This window comes from Panthera uncia (assembly GCF_023721935.1).
Source record: "Panthera uncia isolate 11264 chromosome B3 unlocalized genomic scaffold, Puncia_PCG_1.0 HiC_scaffold_1, whole genome shotgun sequence".
NCBI lineage: Eukaryota > Metazoa > Chordata > Mammalia > Carnivora > Felidae > Panthera > Panthera uncia.
Genome location: NW_026057582.1, coordinates 32,927,271 through 32,942,017, shown reverse-complemented (window position 1 = coordinate 32,942,017; position 14,747 = coordinate 32,927,271). Strand labels below are relative to the sequence as shown.

At 40.1% G+C, this 14,747-nt stretch overlaps 2 protein-coding genes across 3 annotated transcripts in view; one reads left to right on the top strand and one right to left on the bottom strand.

The window, feature by feature from the left end:
* ARG2 (arginase 2) overlaps nucleotides 1-4,334 on the top strand; it is a 31,470-nt gene extending 27,136 nt beyond the window's left edge. The window contains exons 5-8 of one of the 2 annotated variants that reach the window (XM_049612611.1): nucleotides 201-295; nucleotides 485-589; nucleotides 1,575-1,708; nucleotides 3,850-4,334. In XM_049612611.1, the coding sequence (XP_049468568.1) occupies nucleotides 201-295; nucleotides 485-589; nucleotides 1,575-1,708; nucleotides 3,850-4,055 (540 nt within the window). In that variant the 3' untranslated portion in view covers nucleotides 4,056-4,334. Of the gene's footprint in view, nucleotides 1-200; nucleotides 296-484; nucleotides 590-1,571; nucleotides 1,709-3,849 lie in introns of both variants that reach the window. The other variant, XM_049612609.1, reaches the window with a different exon arrangement.
* Nucleotides 4,296-14,747, bottom strand: part of VTI1B (vesicle transport through interaction with t-SNAREs 1B) — a 30,255-nt gene continuing 19,803 nt past the window's right edge. The window contains exons 2-6 of the mRNA XM_049612612.1: nucleotides 12,797-12,855; nucleotides 10,443-10,634; nucleotides 7,496-7,669; nucleotides 5,895-5,956; nucleotides 4,296-4,624 (exon numbers count right to left, since the gene is read on the bottom strand). Coding sequence (XP_049468569.1) covers nucleotides 4,528-4,624; nucleotides 5,895-5,956; nucleotides 7,496-7,669; nucleotides 10,443-10,634; nucleotides 12,797-12,855 — 584 coding nt within the window. The 3' untranslated portion in view covers nucleotides 4,296-4,527. The remainder of the gene's footprint in view (nucleotides 4,625-5,894; nucleotides 5,957-7,495; nucleotides 7,670-10,442; nucleotides 10,635-12,796; nucleotides 12,856-14,747) is intronic.

The window sequence follows — 14,747 nt, the reverse complement described above, 5'->3', positions numbered from 1 at the left end:
TTTGTGTTCTTCAGCTACCTGCCTTCTGAATCATTTCCACTTCTATCAGTTCTTTCCCAGTGCATGTGTGTCTTGTGCTGCTTTAAGCATATCTTGTAGGTAGGAGGAGAAAGCAGCCTGCATACATTGAGAAGCACACAGTAATTATCTTGGTCAGACCAAGAATCCTTGATGAGTCTTGTCCATTCCTCTTTTGACAGGTACCACAACTCCCAGGATTTTCTTGGATCAAACCTTGTATCTCTTCCCCAAGTATCGTGTATATTGGTCTGAGAGATGTGGACCCTCCTGAACAGTAAGTTGATACATTGGGGTTAAGCTTTGGGCCTGTCTCGGATATTTATGTTCCTTTTGATAGGTTGTTCCTTGCCTTAACCTGTTGTAGGTCACTATAGAGACAGACTCACCCCCAATCCCACCCCAACAAGGATTTGATTAAAAATGCTCTTTAAACTAAGGACTCCTTCCTTTATATCTCATCCAGTTTTATTTTAAAGAATTATGATATCCAGTATTTTTCCATGAGAGACATAGATCGACTTGGTATCCAGAAGGTTATGGAACAGACATTTGATCTGCTAATTGGCAAGTAAGTAACTACAGTGGATGTCTACTTCCAAAGGGAAAAGTCCCAAAGGGAATAGGGCAGACTCCCAATAAACAACACACTTTAGCCCATGTCTTGAGGATAGCAGCTTTTTTTAAAATAAAAGCAAAATATGTACACATACAAAAAAATTCAAATAATTTGGAAAGGGAGAATATGAAACATAGGTCATATTCTTCCTCTGGGATTGGGAGGGGGTTTCCTTGAAGTCATTGCCCAGCTCCTCTGTCTCTCATGAAGTTTTTTTTAAGTCCATTTTTAATTATTATCTTTTGAGAGGAGAAGTGTTTGTTCAACTGTTCCATTCTTTCCTAAGCTCACAACTGCTTCATCTGAAAGTCTTATATTGAGCAAATCTTGACAGTATAGCTAGAAAGATGGCAGATGAATGCCAACAGATGCTAATTATAAGGGCATTTGCTCAGTGTGGAGTCTTTATTTCCAGGTGATTAATGGCATACTACCAGGTAGCAATTACATTTCTTAAGCTGTTAAGAAATTTAGTTATCTAGCATATATGTGTTGTATGCTAGTTTCTACTCTTGGAAACCAGGGCGAAACTGAAATTAGAATTGGGAGATAAGATTATAGACCTCAAATCAATTAAGTTCAGCTGCTATTATATGGAGAGACTGAGCAACTGTAACCTAGATCAATCTCCTAGGAAAAGTGAAGAATTCCCTCTATTGACAGTTGTTAATGTGAATGACTCTAATGCCTAGGTTAAGTCAGAAATATAAACTGCAGTTAATCTGTCTGAGGCACACAAATGGCAAAATTATGACATGGCGTGTAGAAAGCTAATATGGTAATACACAGTAACATCCAGAATAGGAAACCTGGAAATCTGCTCTATTAGCAAAGTACCAGGACTAACAGCAACAAAATCAAGGAACTAAGACTGTAGGAAGGATCAATGTCCAAGTACACCCAAATGACTATTCTCTTACCTCTTCCTCTCAAGAAGACAAAGGCCAATCCATCTGAGTTTTGATATTGATGCATTTGACCCTACACTGGCTCCAGCCACAGGAACCCCTGTTGTAGGAGGACTGACCTATCGAGAAGGCATGTATATTACTGAAGAAATACACAATACAGGTAAGAAGTGATCATCCTGTTAACTATGGAAATATACTGACCTCTAACATGCCAAAAGATTGTCTTCTATTCCATGCCATTACAGATACGATATTTCTTAAATTTTTATAACTGAAAGTCATTTGGTCAGGCTAATAAGGAATAGTCATTTATAGGCATATTTTGACTTGGCTCATAGCAAAATATGCGAAGGTAATACTGAATAACCTGCCAAACTGATATAGTCCTTTGCATCTGAATTGTCTAAAGGCTAAGATTAAAAAGCAAGGCCAAGTAGCTATAATTTTTACCCTGACATTAAAAGTTAGTTCACTTGGAATTAAGAAGGTAGAGTTAAACCTTCTGGAAGATAGTGTAAAGATGGACAATATCTTGGGTCCTTTCATATAGGATAAGCCTTATACTAGAGCGTAATAGTTTATTTTTTAAACTTTTAAAAAAAAATTTTTTTTCTTTTTAACGTTTATTGATTTTTTGAGACAGAGAGAGACAGAGCATGAACGGGGGAGGGTCAGAGAGAGGGAGACACAGAATCTGAAACAGGCTCCAGGCTCTGAGCTGTCAGCACAGGGCCCGACGCGGAGCTCGAACCCACGGACCACGAGATCATGACCTGAGCCGAAGTCGGACGCTTAACCGACTGAGCCACCCAGGCGCCCCTTTTAAACTTTTTTTTAAAGCTTATTTATTTTGAGAGCGATCAAGACAGCTCAAGTGAGGGATGGACAGAGAGAGGAGAGAGAATCCCAAGCAGGCTCTGCACTGCCAGCACAGAACTAACGCAGGGCTCATGACCTGAGCCGAAACCAAGAGTCGGACGCTTAACCTACTAAGCCACCCAGGTGCCCCTATTTATATTTTAAAGTTTAATTATTTGAGAGAGGGAGGGAGGGGTGGAGAGAGAGAATACCAAGCAGGCTCCACACTGTCAGTGCAGAACCTGATGTGGGGCTCAATCTCACAAAGTGTGAGATCACAGCGTGAGCCAAAATCACGACTTGGAGGCTCAACTGAGCCACCCAGATCCCCCTATTTCTAATAGCTCAAACCCTCTGGATTACTTCTGGGCTACACCAAAGTTTCCGGTTTAGTCAGTGGAAATCAGACACACAAATCATCAGAGACCCAGATGCTTACACAGGAACTGGTGGAAATGCTGCAGTAACATGCCTGCTCATTTCAGTTTTGCATTGAACTACACATTGCTAATAAAGGACTGTAGACTGAACAAATGTAATGGCACCAAGCAGGTCATGTACTATACTATAGTATCTATAAATCAGTAGGTATATACACCCATGTTTCCAGGCTTCATGGCCACCCTAAGTGGTCTAAGTATACTGATACTTGTATTTTCCAATACTAGTCTGTTCAAATGACTTGAAGAGGTAGATTAACTTCACCCAGAATAACAACAAAAAAGTTTACCTCAAAGAAGTGGGCCTGTGTGTTGGGGATGGGGAGTAGAAGGCATGTCTGGGTAGGTTCTTCGGGTTTACTCTTCCCTTCTCAAACCCTTTAGTACAAGTTCTTCAGCCCTCACAGAAGGTAACAAGTCCAGATTAAAGTATGGCCAAGTCTTCCCTTGACTAAGCACAAGATACTGGGTCAGTACGATGGGAGACCTAAACATCTTGTCAAACATCATACCCGCCCTTAACCTGTAGGGGTGAGACTAAGATCTGCCCTAATAACTATACTTCAGGGCATGTGATGCCTTAAGAGATAAAACGTCAGAGTTCAAAAGTGGGGAACAGCTCAAAAGATCTCTTCATACAACTACATACAGACATCTGGAAGGTTCCTAGTAATACTGGACATGGCACGTTTTCCCAACAAGTAGGCTGAAAAATCCTACCTCCTCCCCACAGGCTCTTTCCTCATCTCATACAGAAAACCTGACAGCTATGCCTATTCTGTTAGTTGAAGAGGGATGATTGATTTTAATCTTACTCTCGTATACAGTGTTTGAACTTCATGCCCAAGAAGATGAGGTAGGTATAAGGGGTTCCTTGACCGTAGGTAATTTTAATAGTAGAAAATTACTTTTTACCTTGGCCTGTTCTATCTAGTAGGACGACCCTCAATGAAAGGAGCAGCTAGGGAATCTTCTAAGGTTTTGTCATGCTTTGTTCTTTCAGGATTGCTGTCAGCACTGGATCTTGTTGAAGTCAATCCTCAGCTGGCTGCTTCAGAGGAAGAGGCCAAGGCTACCGCAGGCCTGGCAGTGGATGTGATTGCTTCAAGTTTTGGTCAGACAAGGGAGGGAGGGCACATTGTCTATGACCAACTTCCTACTCCCAGTTCACCGGATGAATCAGAAAGTGAAGAACGTGTGAGAATTTAGGAGCTTTGTGTGCTGACACGTTTGTCATGATGGGCATTCCAGAATTATGAGACATCTGAGGGCACATATACTAAATGGTTGTCTGGGTCAATATTGCCTTAATGAGAACATTTGCGCATTCTCACAATTGTAAAGTTTCCTTTCCCTCTCCATTTTGGTGACCAATACTACTGTAAATTTGTGGGGGTTTTTTTGTTTGTTTTTGCAGTTCACAGGCTATTAATATGCTGGAGTACTATGTAAATTTAAAGGAGTCATAAACAGCATTTATTACCTTGGTATATCATACTGGTCTTGTTGCTGTTCCTTCACAGTAAAGTGGTTTTCTGTCTTCCCTCCCTTCTCCCAGTCTAGCTACACAGTGCATCCTTGAACCATTACCTTACAGCAGCACTCCGCTTATTCCCCATCCCTAACACCATTCATTCACAGGGTCAAAGTTCTGGTCCGCAAACCCTTCCCTCTAGGAAGTTCAATGCTTATGAAAGAATTTGTAATAAACCAGACCCCCTAGGATGGCCAGCTCCAGTAAGATGACGATGGAAAGTAGCAGCTTGTTGGTTGTCACTCTACAAAGAGAAGCAAAGCAGGGAACAGTCAGAAGCCTGGATGTCCTTATTTCTGTCCATTTGTAATACTGAGGAGTTTTACCCTCAGGCTGAGGCTAGATACTGTGAGACAGATTGAAATTTTGTTTGATCACATAGCCACTGAAGTTAGTGTGTATATAAGGTTCTTTCAAGTGACATCTTGAAAGCTTTTTTCAACTGTAATTTAGGGATAACACTACCTCACGGAAATGTTGAAAATTGTGACAACAGATACCAAAGCATAAAAATGGTTTCTTGATTCTAAAATGTTTTCAAATAGTAGTTACTTTCTCACTTTAAGAATAGCTTTCCTAGAGGCATCTGGCTGGCTCAGTAGGAAAAAGATGTGACTCTTGATCTTGGGGTTTTGAGTTCAAGCCCCATGTTGGGTATAGAGACTACTTAAATAAAACTTTAAAGGCTTTTCTAGGAGAGCTAGTGTTTATTAAATATGAAAGATGTCTTTTTTTTTTTTTTTTTTTTTTTGAGTAGGCTCAATGTCCAATATGGGGCTTGAACTCATGACCCTGAGATCAAGCGTCAGATGCTCTACCAACTGAGCCAGCCAGGCACCCTGAAAAATTATTTCTGAAATCAGGTTGAATATTTCAAAATAGCAGAAATATAATACCACTATCTAACTACTCTCTTCCTCCATCAACCCAAAAGGATACCTTTATAAAAGCAGTAAACTTTTTGAAGCCGTTATATTATCTTTTGTTAACACAAAGAATTCAATCTCTGGTTCTTCAAGGCAACTCTAATTGAAGGTTTCCTCTGGTTTGACAAGACATTTACCACTGTTTAGGAAAATCTCACTCTACTAGTTCCCTGGCTAGGTTGTAGTTTTGTTTAGTGCACTAGGGTTTGTTTTTTTTTAAGTCAACTTCTTGCTAACAGGACAGAACTCCCTGATAAGGGGCTTACTTCCACGAAGGACAAGCAGAGCCAAAAGCAACTACTAAGCAGTAGCTGTAAAAACAGTTTTCTCACCAAGTTTATACAACTATATTTCAAGGAACATGAAGCTGTATTACTCCCATGTGCTCTGAAGAATGTAAACTGGGATTAATAGTGGACAAATTTTTGACTGCACCAAGTCAAAGCAGCATATAATTTTAACAAAGAATTTTGTCCTGGGATATTTATACAAGATAATACTTTATTCTTTCTGCTTTATCAGGACCTTTGCAAGTCACTGTTTAATGTCTTAGAGGTAGGAGAAATTTTGTGACTTTTTAAAACTTACTTTCTGGACATTGAACGGAGAATCTTTCGACTTTTGCTCAAGTTTTCACTTGTGTTTACCAGCTGAGAAGAGAAAATAGCAATTATTTCCCCCTTTTAAAAGTAGATACCGTAAAACCTGAACATTCCTAAACTGACAGTGGGCATTAAAGGGTGTGTGCTGAAAAACCCCATCAAACCAATCTGAATGATGGCCTCTGAGTACAAGTAGAAGGAACTGGCAAGGATAAGATACCTTAGTACTCAACAAGCAGGCTTAGGAATTATTATGTCCCAAGGTTATTGTGGGGGACTCCTGGGGCCAAGCTAATCCTTCACCTTGGCTACTCAAGACAGAAAAAAGCTTCAAGTGTGCCTCACCAGTAACTGTGAAGCAACTTAAGATTTGAATTTCATCAACCAAATTCCAGGAGGGCCTCTTGGGTTAGTATTTGTTTTCGTAGGCTGGTCAATTACCACTTTTGGGATCTGATTCATTTTTTCTTTACCACTTTTACAGATGCACTGAATTGTGAAAGGAATTAATCTTTTAAAAGCCTTTAAAAAAATCATTTCCTTTTGGTTGCCTGTTGATAATCAAGATAGCTGGGGGATATTTTAACAGATGCCACCTACCATCTGTTCCCATTCCCCAGTGGCCATGGTAAGTTGATCTCAGCTCATTCCACAGCTTTTAAATTCAACCAATCCACCTGCTTTTTTCAGAAGTCAAAAACCATACAATATGTAAGCAAGTTGTCTTCTCCACAGTTTACCTTGAAATCAGTAGTTGTGAATTTTCACTGAGGATGGAAAGGCATTATTCTGATTTACTTTAAAACGGGGATAATTGCAGCTATTAAGATATGAGACAATCCCCACACTAAGCTAATATTTTCCATCCAAGCCTTGCCCACAGTATCTATTCTTCAATTTGGATGTGCCTTTTAACGTTAAGGATATAACATTCTACTGGCAAGCTGCACTATTTTTTAAATTTCTGTGCAGGTATATGGAAAGGGAGAAATGAGTTTTTCAGAACCTCTTAAGAGTGATAGAGACTCCACTGATACAGGCATTTGGCCTAAGTTGTTTCTGTTTTCTTCCCACAATGATCCAGCTTACCTTGGGTAACAGGAAAGAGTCATAGTCTAGGACTGACCCCCTCTATAAATTGTTAGTGGTACTATTTTATGACATGTGGAAAACAGCCTTGGCTCTAAATGAGAAAAAAAACCCAAAAGCCTAGGATCTTTTAAGTAGATGACACTTTCATAAGAACGGGATAATATCCTACTAGATGTATGAGAAAAATCTCAGGTTGGTAATACAGGAATTAATAAAAGGATGGAGTGGCTACAGTCTTAGATTTAGTTGACAATCTTCCATAAATACAGAAATTGGGTTTCTTCTGTCTCCGCCCTGGCCCCTCCAATGACCTCTACATCTGAGGGGTAAAAAACTTTCAAGAGAACTTTCTCAACCAAGAAAATTAAAAATTGAAAAAAGCTGAAGTGCTTAAAAGGTCCTGACCCTGAATTCAGAACTGCTATAACTTCCGGCAGTGGTAAGGCATCAGGATATAAAGGGCCCACCTACTTTGCCCCATCCACTCAGACTTACCCTACTCTTAGTACGCTCCAACTGATCACGTTGCTCACCCAGCTCTTCTATGATTTCTGAGCCAATCTGGTCAGTCTCTGTGGCAATCCGATGAGAACGCTCAATACTCTGGGTGGCCCGGTTCAGGCTGTCAGTGCCTTGCAGAAGCAATGCCCTTTGAGACTGTAGCCGATTCTGACCAGAAAATGGAATGGAAATATTAAACATCTCCCATCATAAATTCATTGCCAGCACATTCCTTATGACCCTTCTGATGTAAGAAGGGATATAGTGTGTGCAATGTTTACTTATTTTGAGAGACAGTGTGTGGGGGAGGGGCGGAGAGAGAGTGGGGGAGAGAATCTCAAGCAAACTCCATGCTGTCAGTGCAGAGCCCAAAGTGGGGCTGGCTTGATCCCAGGAACAATGACATCATGACCTGAGCCGAAATCAAGAGTTGGACACTAGGGGTGCCTGGGTGGCTCAGTCAGTTAAGTCTCCAACTTCGGCTCAGGTCCTGATCTCATGGTTCATGGGTTCAAGCCCCGTGTGAAGCTCTGTGCTGACAGCTCAAAGCTTGGAGCCTGCTTCCGATTCTGTCTCTCCCTCTCTCTCTGCCCTTCCCCGCCTGCAGTCTGCCTCTCTCTCAAAAAATAAACATTAAAAAATATCTTTTTAAATAAAGTCAGACACTCAACTGACTTGAGCGACCTGGGTGCCCCTCATTACTTTTAAGATTATATTCAAGGTCAGATGAAAGCACCTGGAATCCAATACAAGATGACATACCTTTCACTCCACTGGTTTTATACTTATGTGATGCAAGAAAAGGAGGTTAAAAACAGAGCATTTCCCCTGTGTTTGTGATGAGGTTGCAATGATTTCATGTACTTTCTGGACTAACAATTTATGAGAGGCAGTGGCCCAGATGTGGGGTGCAGGAGCTATCTGAATATGGGTATAGCCTGTAACTTTTGACAGGACAACAAACCAACTAAATTCCATAGCCTTAGAAATAGATTAATTCACTGAAGATTCCCACCTGACTGGTACTGAGGACGGATGCACCATGAATAAGCTATTCATTTTTAGTACATTCAGACTTCAAAATGATTTGTGACACTACTACATTTTGGAAAACATTTAACTGGTTACAATCCTGGTAAGCCCCAAAAGAATTTCACCTCAGCCATACAAAACATAAACTCTTAAGTTGCCCACACTGGTGACTACTCTCAGAGAAGGAGGTATCTGGGGCCAAGTAAGCTGCCCTAATTTCCCTAGTGCCCTAATTTCCTAAATCTCTGCCAAAGTTTTACTCCACCTATAATCCCAAGCACCGAAGGCATGATGACAGAAGTAGCCATTGTCAGCCAGAATTAACCACCGACAAATAGGAACAGTTAAGTTCTTAGCTATTAAAGCACTTATACATGCACCACTCAGAAAGGGGCCGGTTCACAGGGCCTATTACTGATGCCACCATCAGGCAGCCAAAATATTGGGTTTCTACATGAGAAGTTTTCATATGTGGCATACAGGCCAGTGGATGATGGAACCACTGAATGTCACTGAAATAAATCCCAGTTAATTCAGCTCAAAAGAAGCAGGAATAAGGAATAAGGCTTTTTTTTTTTTTTTAATGAAAGATGGATATTTTTAACTGATTAGATTGAAGAGAAGGAAAAGACAGTAAGATCACATAAATCAACTCGAGGTCTGGAACAGTAATTCCAATGAAGGTGGTATGTATATCTAAATTGTTTTTATGACTCTGAAACTAGTAATTTTAAAGCAAATTATTATTTGGCTTTATCTCGCCCCTCCTTTTTTTGTTGGTTTATTTTTGGTAACAAATGACCAAAGTCACGTTATACCTCTCATTTCACTTTAACAAGCTTCACCTATCTGCCTTTTCCCAGTCTCCCTTTACAAGTGAATTTTGAAAAGTTTATATCATTTTCAAATACTCCAGTTTGACACCAGTAAATGTCAGGCCAGTATCGTCTGAACTCTTCAACTATAGTCAGGATGCATCATCAAACAGGATTCTTCTACACACATGTAGTCTGCACTTACAGGCCCCGCCATTTCTTTCCCATGCTCCTGGCCAGGCCACCTGCCAGGCCATTTCTACTTTGCACAGTGGAGTATAATTCCAAATGCAACACATTACATTTAGTCTTTGTAAACTTTTACTCCTTTAACTTCTCTAGATAGTTTCAGAATATAGATTTTCAATTCTGTCAGTCTAATTTGATAAATCAGAATACTAGGGTCTAGAGAGGCAGTCTGGCTTACTTTCTGTTACAACTGAGTAAGCTGTGAGCCCCTTCCTGAAAGCGTGGGCTATCCTGATAAAAACCTAACTGAATTTTTTGAGCATATCTGAAAAAACTGGATTTATGGGTCAGAATACAAAGTCCAGATACAATAAGAATAGGGAACTCTTGTATTCCTCCACTATATATCAAGCACTGTTTTATTAAAGATACAAAGAAATCTAAGCATGGTTGGGAAAGATCTGCATTAAATAACAGGAGAGGTGAGGGGCACCCAGGTGGCTCAGTTGGTTAAGCATCCGACTTCAGCTCAGCTCATGATCTCACAGTCTGTGAGTTCAAGCCCTGCGTCGGGCCCTGTGCTGACAGCTCAGAGCCTGGAGCCTGCTTCGGATTCTGTGTCTCCCTCTCTCTCTGCCCCTCCCTGCTCATGCTCTGTCTCTCTCACTATCAAAAATGAATAAATGTTAAAAAAAAAAAAATTTAACAACAACAACAAAAAAATACAGGAGAGGTGGTTACCCCAAGGCGGGAGGGGAACTGGATGCAGGAAAGAGGATAAGGTGAGAAGAATAAGAGTTCAATAAATACTGATAACATAAACTGTACTCTACGACATGGTTAATTTTTGTGCCACAGGCACTTAAGGAGATAAAAAAAAAAACCAAAAAACAGCGAAGGCTTACCATATGCTCATTCTCTACAGTGTATGTGCCATATTTCATGTCTCCTCGGCCCCCAGGTGTGGCTGTCAAAGGTGTGCTTCTCACTTCCCGATGGAGTTTAGCAAGGTCCTTCCGGTAGGTTCGAAGCTTAGACATCATAGGGTTACGGAAAGACAGAGGTGCATAACGTAGTTCCTCTTCCATCTCTGCCAGCTGGGAAGGCAGAAAGTGAGTAGATAGCCTGGTTCTTTTCTCTCTCATCTGGGCACATGCCTAGTATGGACTAATCAAACCACAGACAACTGCAAATAAGTATTCAACCATATGTTCCATGAGGGCAGGGACCACATGTGATCTGTTCACCTCATTACTCTGAGTGCCTGGCACAGTGCCTAGCATGCATAGAACAGGCATTCAAGAAATATGTGATGAATGAGTGAAAAAAACTAACAAGCACTTTATATCTGACTAAACATTTTTATATGTATTATTTAATCTTCCCTATCCTCAATAAGGTAGTAAATACTACTTCTATTTCATATGTAAGAATTGAAGAAATGTACTCAAGATAACACAATAAGGGAAGTCAGGATTCAGAAATCTTCAAATTGCCTTTCCAGTATACCAAATTCTTAAGCTGTTATAGTTCAAGTACTCTCATGAAACACTTTGAAATCTACTGTACTAAAAATGATAGGGGTCTGGCATGAGGTTTCTTCCTTCCTCTTCTTTTGGAAAATCAATTGTTTGTCTCCATGTCCTATATAACCAGGGGTCCACATGAGATCTCCATTTTATTGGGTAAGTAAAATATAACACTCAGACATGTTCACAAGAGCCATAAATTATTTTCATCTGCCTGGGATGGCCAAAGTTGGATTGGTTGATTTTGCTAAGTTCAGAGAAAAGTATCTAAGCACCAAACAAATAAATTGGTATTAACTGAAAGATGTTTAACATTCTACAAAGATATTAACCAAAAAAAGAAGATTGATTCTATAACTGGTATCCTGCAGATGCCCAGATTTACACAGGTATTAAGAAGAGTTTCTAGTATGTCCATTGTGAAGGACATAGTTTCCACAGTTTCCACAATCTGGTGGCCTGACTTTATCCATTCATCCATCGGTGGACATTTGGGCTCTTTCCATACTTTGGCTATTGGAACCTGGATTTTAACCCCAAATTCCTGAAAGGGTTTGATGAAGCTAGAGGATAAGGATATGGAGAGAGAGGGACACTACTTCTAAAAAATAAGGTTTTGTTTTGTTTTTAAAGAAAAGCCATAGATTAAGAGAGAAGCAGTTGTTAAATTGCTCGGCAGCCTGGACCGACATTTAACCAGCCCATTTTGGGTCCTGATTGGAAACCTGTCCAGTCCATGCATGCCCTGCCCAAGGAACCAAATCCAGCCACTATGCTTGTTTGTTTGCTTTCTCTTTCTCTCACTTAATTTATTTTTATTATTTCAGCTTTTATTAATAAAACTAAACTCAAGGCAACTGCTTGGTTCTTGCATTTGATCTGACCATATACCAGACAAGTGGTTCTTTATGAGGACTTAGGGGAGAAACGTCAATATACAGACAGGTTCCATCAAAACTGGGATGTTGCAATATCTAATAAAGTTAGGTAAATGAAATTAAAGAGAACATATTATATATTAAAAATCAGAAATCTCCCCCTCTAATATCAGGGGATTCCTTTAACAGTCTTCAATGTGTTTGTCAAGATCAATCATATTCACTATGTTGTCTTTTAAAACAGCAGAAAGGAACTACAACCACTTCTGAGGTACATTTTTTGTGATAATAATTTTAACAAAGAAGAATAACTCATCTTAATGGCCAGCTTTTAAAATTTCATTTTAAAAGACCACCCAGGTAGGGGCAACCGGGTGGCTCAGTCGGTTAAGAACCCGACTTCAGCTCAGGTAACGATCTTGCGGTTCATGAGTTTGAGCTCCGCATTGGTCTCTGTGCTGACAGTTCAGAGCCTGGAGCCTGTTTTGGATCTGTGTCTCCCTCTCTCTCTGCTCCTCCCCAACTCGTGCTCTGTCTGTCTCTCTCTCAAAAATAAACAAACATTAAAAGACCACCCAGGTAAAGGTTTGAGAATGCCCTTACTACTCAAATCAGGAATGTATTATATCAAATACTAATTTTAAGAGAGTAAGCTTTACCCATTTGTGTTTGTCAAATCCTCTCATCACTCACCCCATCAACTGGCCTCACTTAGTAAGAAATAATCCAAATCAAGATCAATACACAGGATCAATACAATCCAAATCAAGATCAATAATCTGTGGTCGGGTAATAATTCTGGAAAAGACTAACTCCAGGTAGAAGAAATAAGGACTTGTTCCCTGTTCTTACCGTTTCATTTGCTTCCTGTTGCTTTTCATCAAAATCTCTGATCAGTTTTTTCTTCTCTTCTGGAAAAGGTAAGCAAGTTTCAAGAGTTCAGTCCTGCCTTCCATATATTTGTAGAGGTCATTCTCTCTGCTTACAATAAACTCCCCAACCCTCTCTCCTGATGGGGTAACAGTACTTAATCACCTCTAAAAAGCATTTAGACATGTACAGGAACTTGTTATCACAACGACGGGGGAGTGAAGGAAGTGGGTATTACGAATGGCATTTAGGGCCCAGGGAACAAAAATATCCATGCTTGGGACACTCCTGAATTATCTGGCCCCAAAGGTCAAGATTATTCTATGAAACACTATAGGTCTAAGTTAATTACTGTCATTCTATTTTTCCCAAGAGGGATCAGGCACACCATCAACAAGAATGTTTAACAATGCTGATGTTCTAAATTCTTGTTCCCACGTTCACCTCCACTGTGAAACATTTCTCTGTATTAACCCTCATCCACTGCTTTTCTGCAAAACAAATTCAAGTCTCACTTATTCTGCTTGCTGGGGAGACTGCATGGTATGGTACATATTTCTCAGCCATATCCATTGGCGGTGATATGTAAAATGATGCAAATACCACGGACTCACACAGTGAGAAAATCATTCCCTTTGCAATTCTCTTTCAATCCTTTGCATTATGTCATTTCAGTGCTAGTATGTCTTTAATACCTAAAAATTACTAATCTCTTTTAACAAAAATAGAATAGGCTTCAGCTTCCAACCAGTAACATTTAACTAAAACAGCATTGTTTTGCCTGGACTGTATTTTTCAGATCATTTAGATAGGTCTCCAAGATTTTCCACTTAACAGATCTATCATTCCATCACAAAACAGTGCAATATAAGGGCACCTGGGTGGCTCACTCAGTTAAGCATCTGACTTCAGCTCAGGTCATGATCTCACCGTTTGAACCCTGCATTGGGTGAACTTGAGCCCCACTTCGGGTGAGCCCCGCTTCTCTCTCTCTCCCTCTCTCTCTGCCCTTCACTCATTTGCACCCCCTCTCAAAAAAACAAAACCAGTGCACTACACATTCTTTTCAGGTATACATGGAATATATTCCAGGATATTATTATTAGGCCACAAAACAAGTCTCAATAAATTTTTCAAAAAGACCAAAATTATATAATGCATCTTTTCCATCCACAATGGTACAAAACCAGAAATCAACCACAGAATAAATTTGGAAAGAACATAAATATATAGAGAGGGTAAATAACATGCTACTGAACAATGAATGGGTCAACCAAGAAATCAAAGAGGATATAAAAAAATACTTGGAGACACCACAAGTGTTGGCAAGGATGTAGAGAAAAAGGAACCCTCATGTACTGTTGGTGGGAATGCAAACTGGTGCAGCCACTGTAGAAAATCATACAGAGTTTCCTCAAAAAGATAAAAATAGAACTCTCCTACAATCCAGTAAATCCACTACTGGGTATTTGCCCAAAGAAAACAGAAGCACTAATTCAAACAGATCTATGCACCTGTATGTTTACTGTAGCATTATTTACACTAGCCAAGAAACATGGAAGCAACCCAAGTGTCCACCCACAGATGAATGGATAAGATGATGTGACATACACACATACACACACACACACAAATGTTACTCAGCCATAAAAAAGAATGAGGGGCGCCTGGGTGGCTCAGTTGGTTAAGCGTCTAACTTCAGCTCAGGTCATGATCTTGCGGTTTGTGGGTTCAAGCACCACATTGGGCTATGTGCTGACAGCTCAGAGCCCGGAGCCTATTTCAGATTCTGTGTCTCCTTCTCTCTCTCTGCCCCTCCCCTTCTCCCGCTCACATGTGTGCTCTCTCTCTTCTCTCTAAACATTTAAAAAAAAAAAAAAACAACGAATGAAATCTTGCCTTTTGCAATGACATAGATGGATCTAGACGGTAT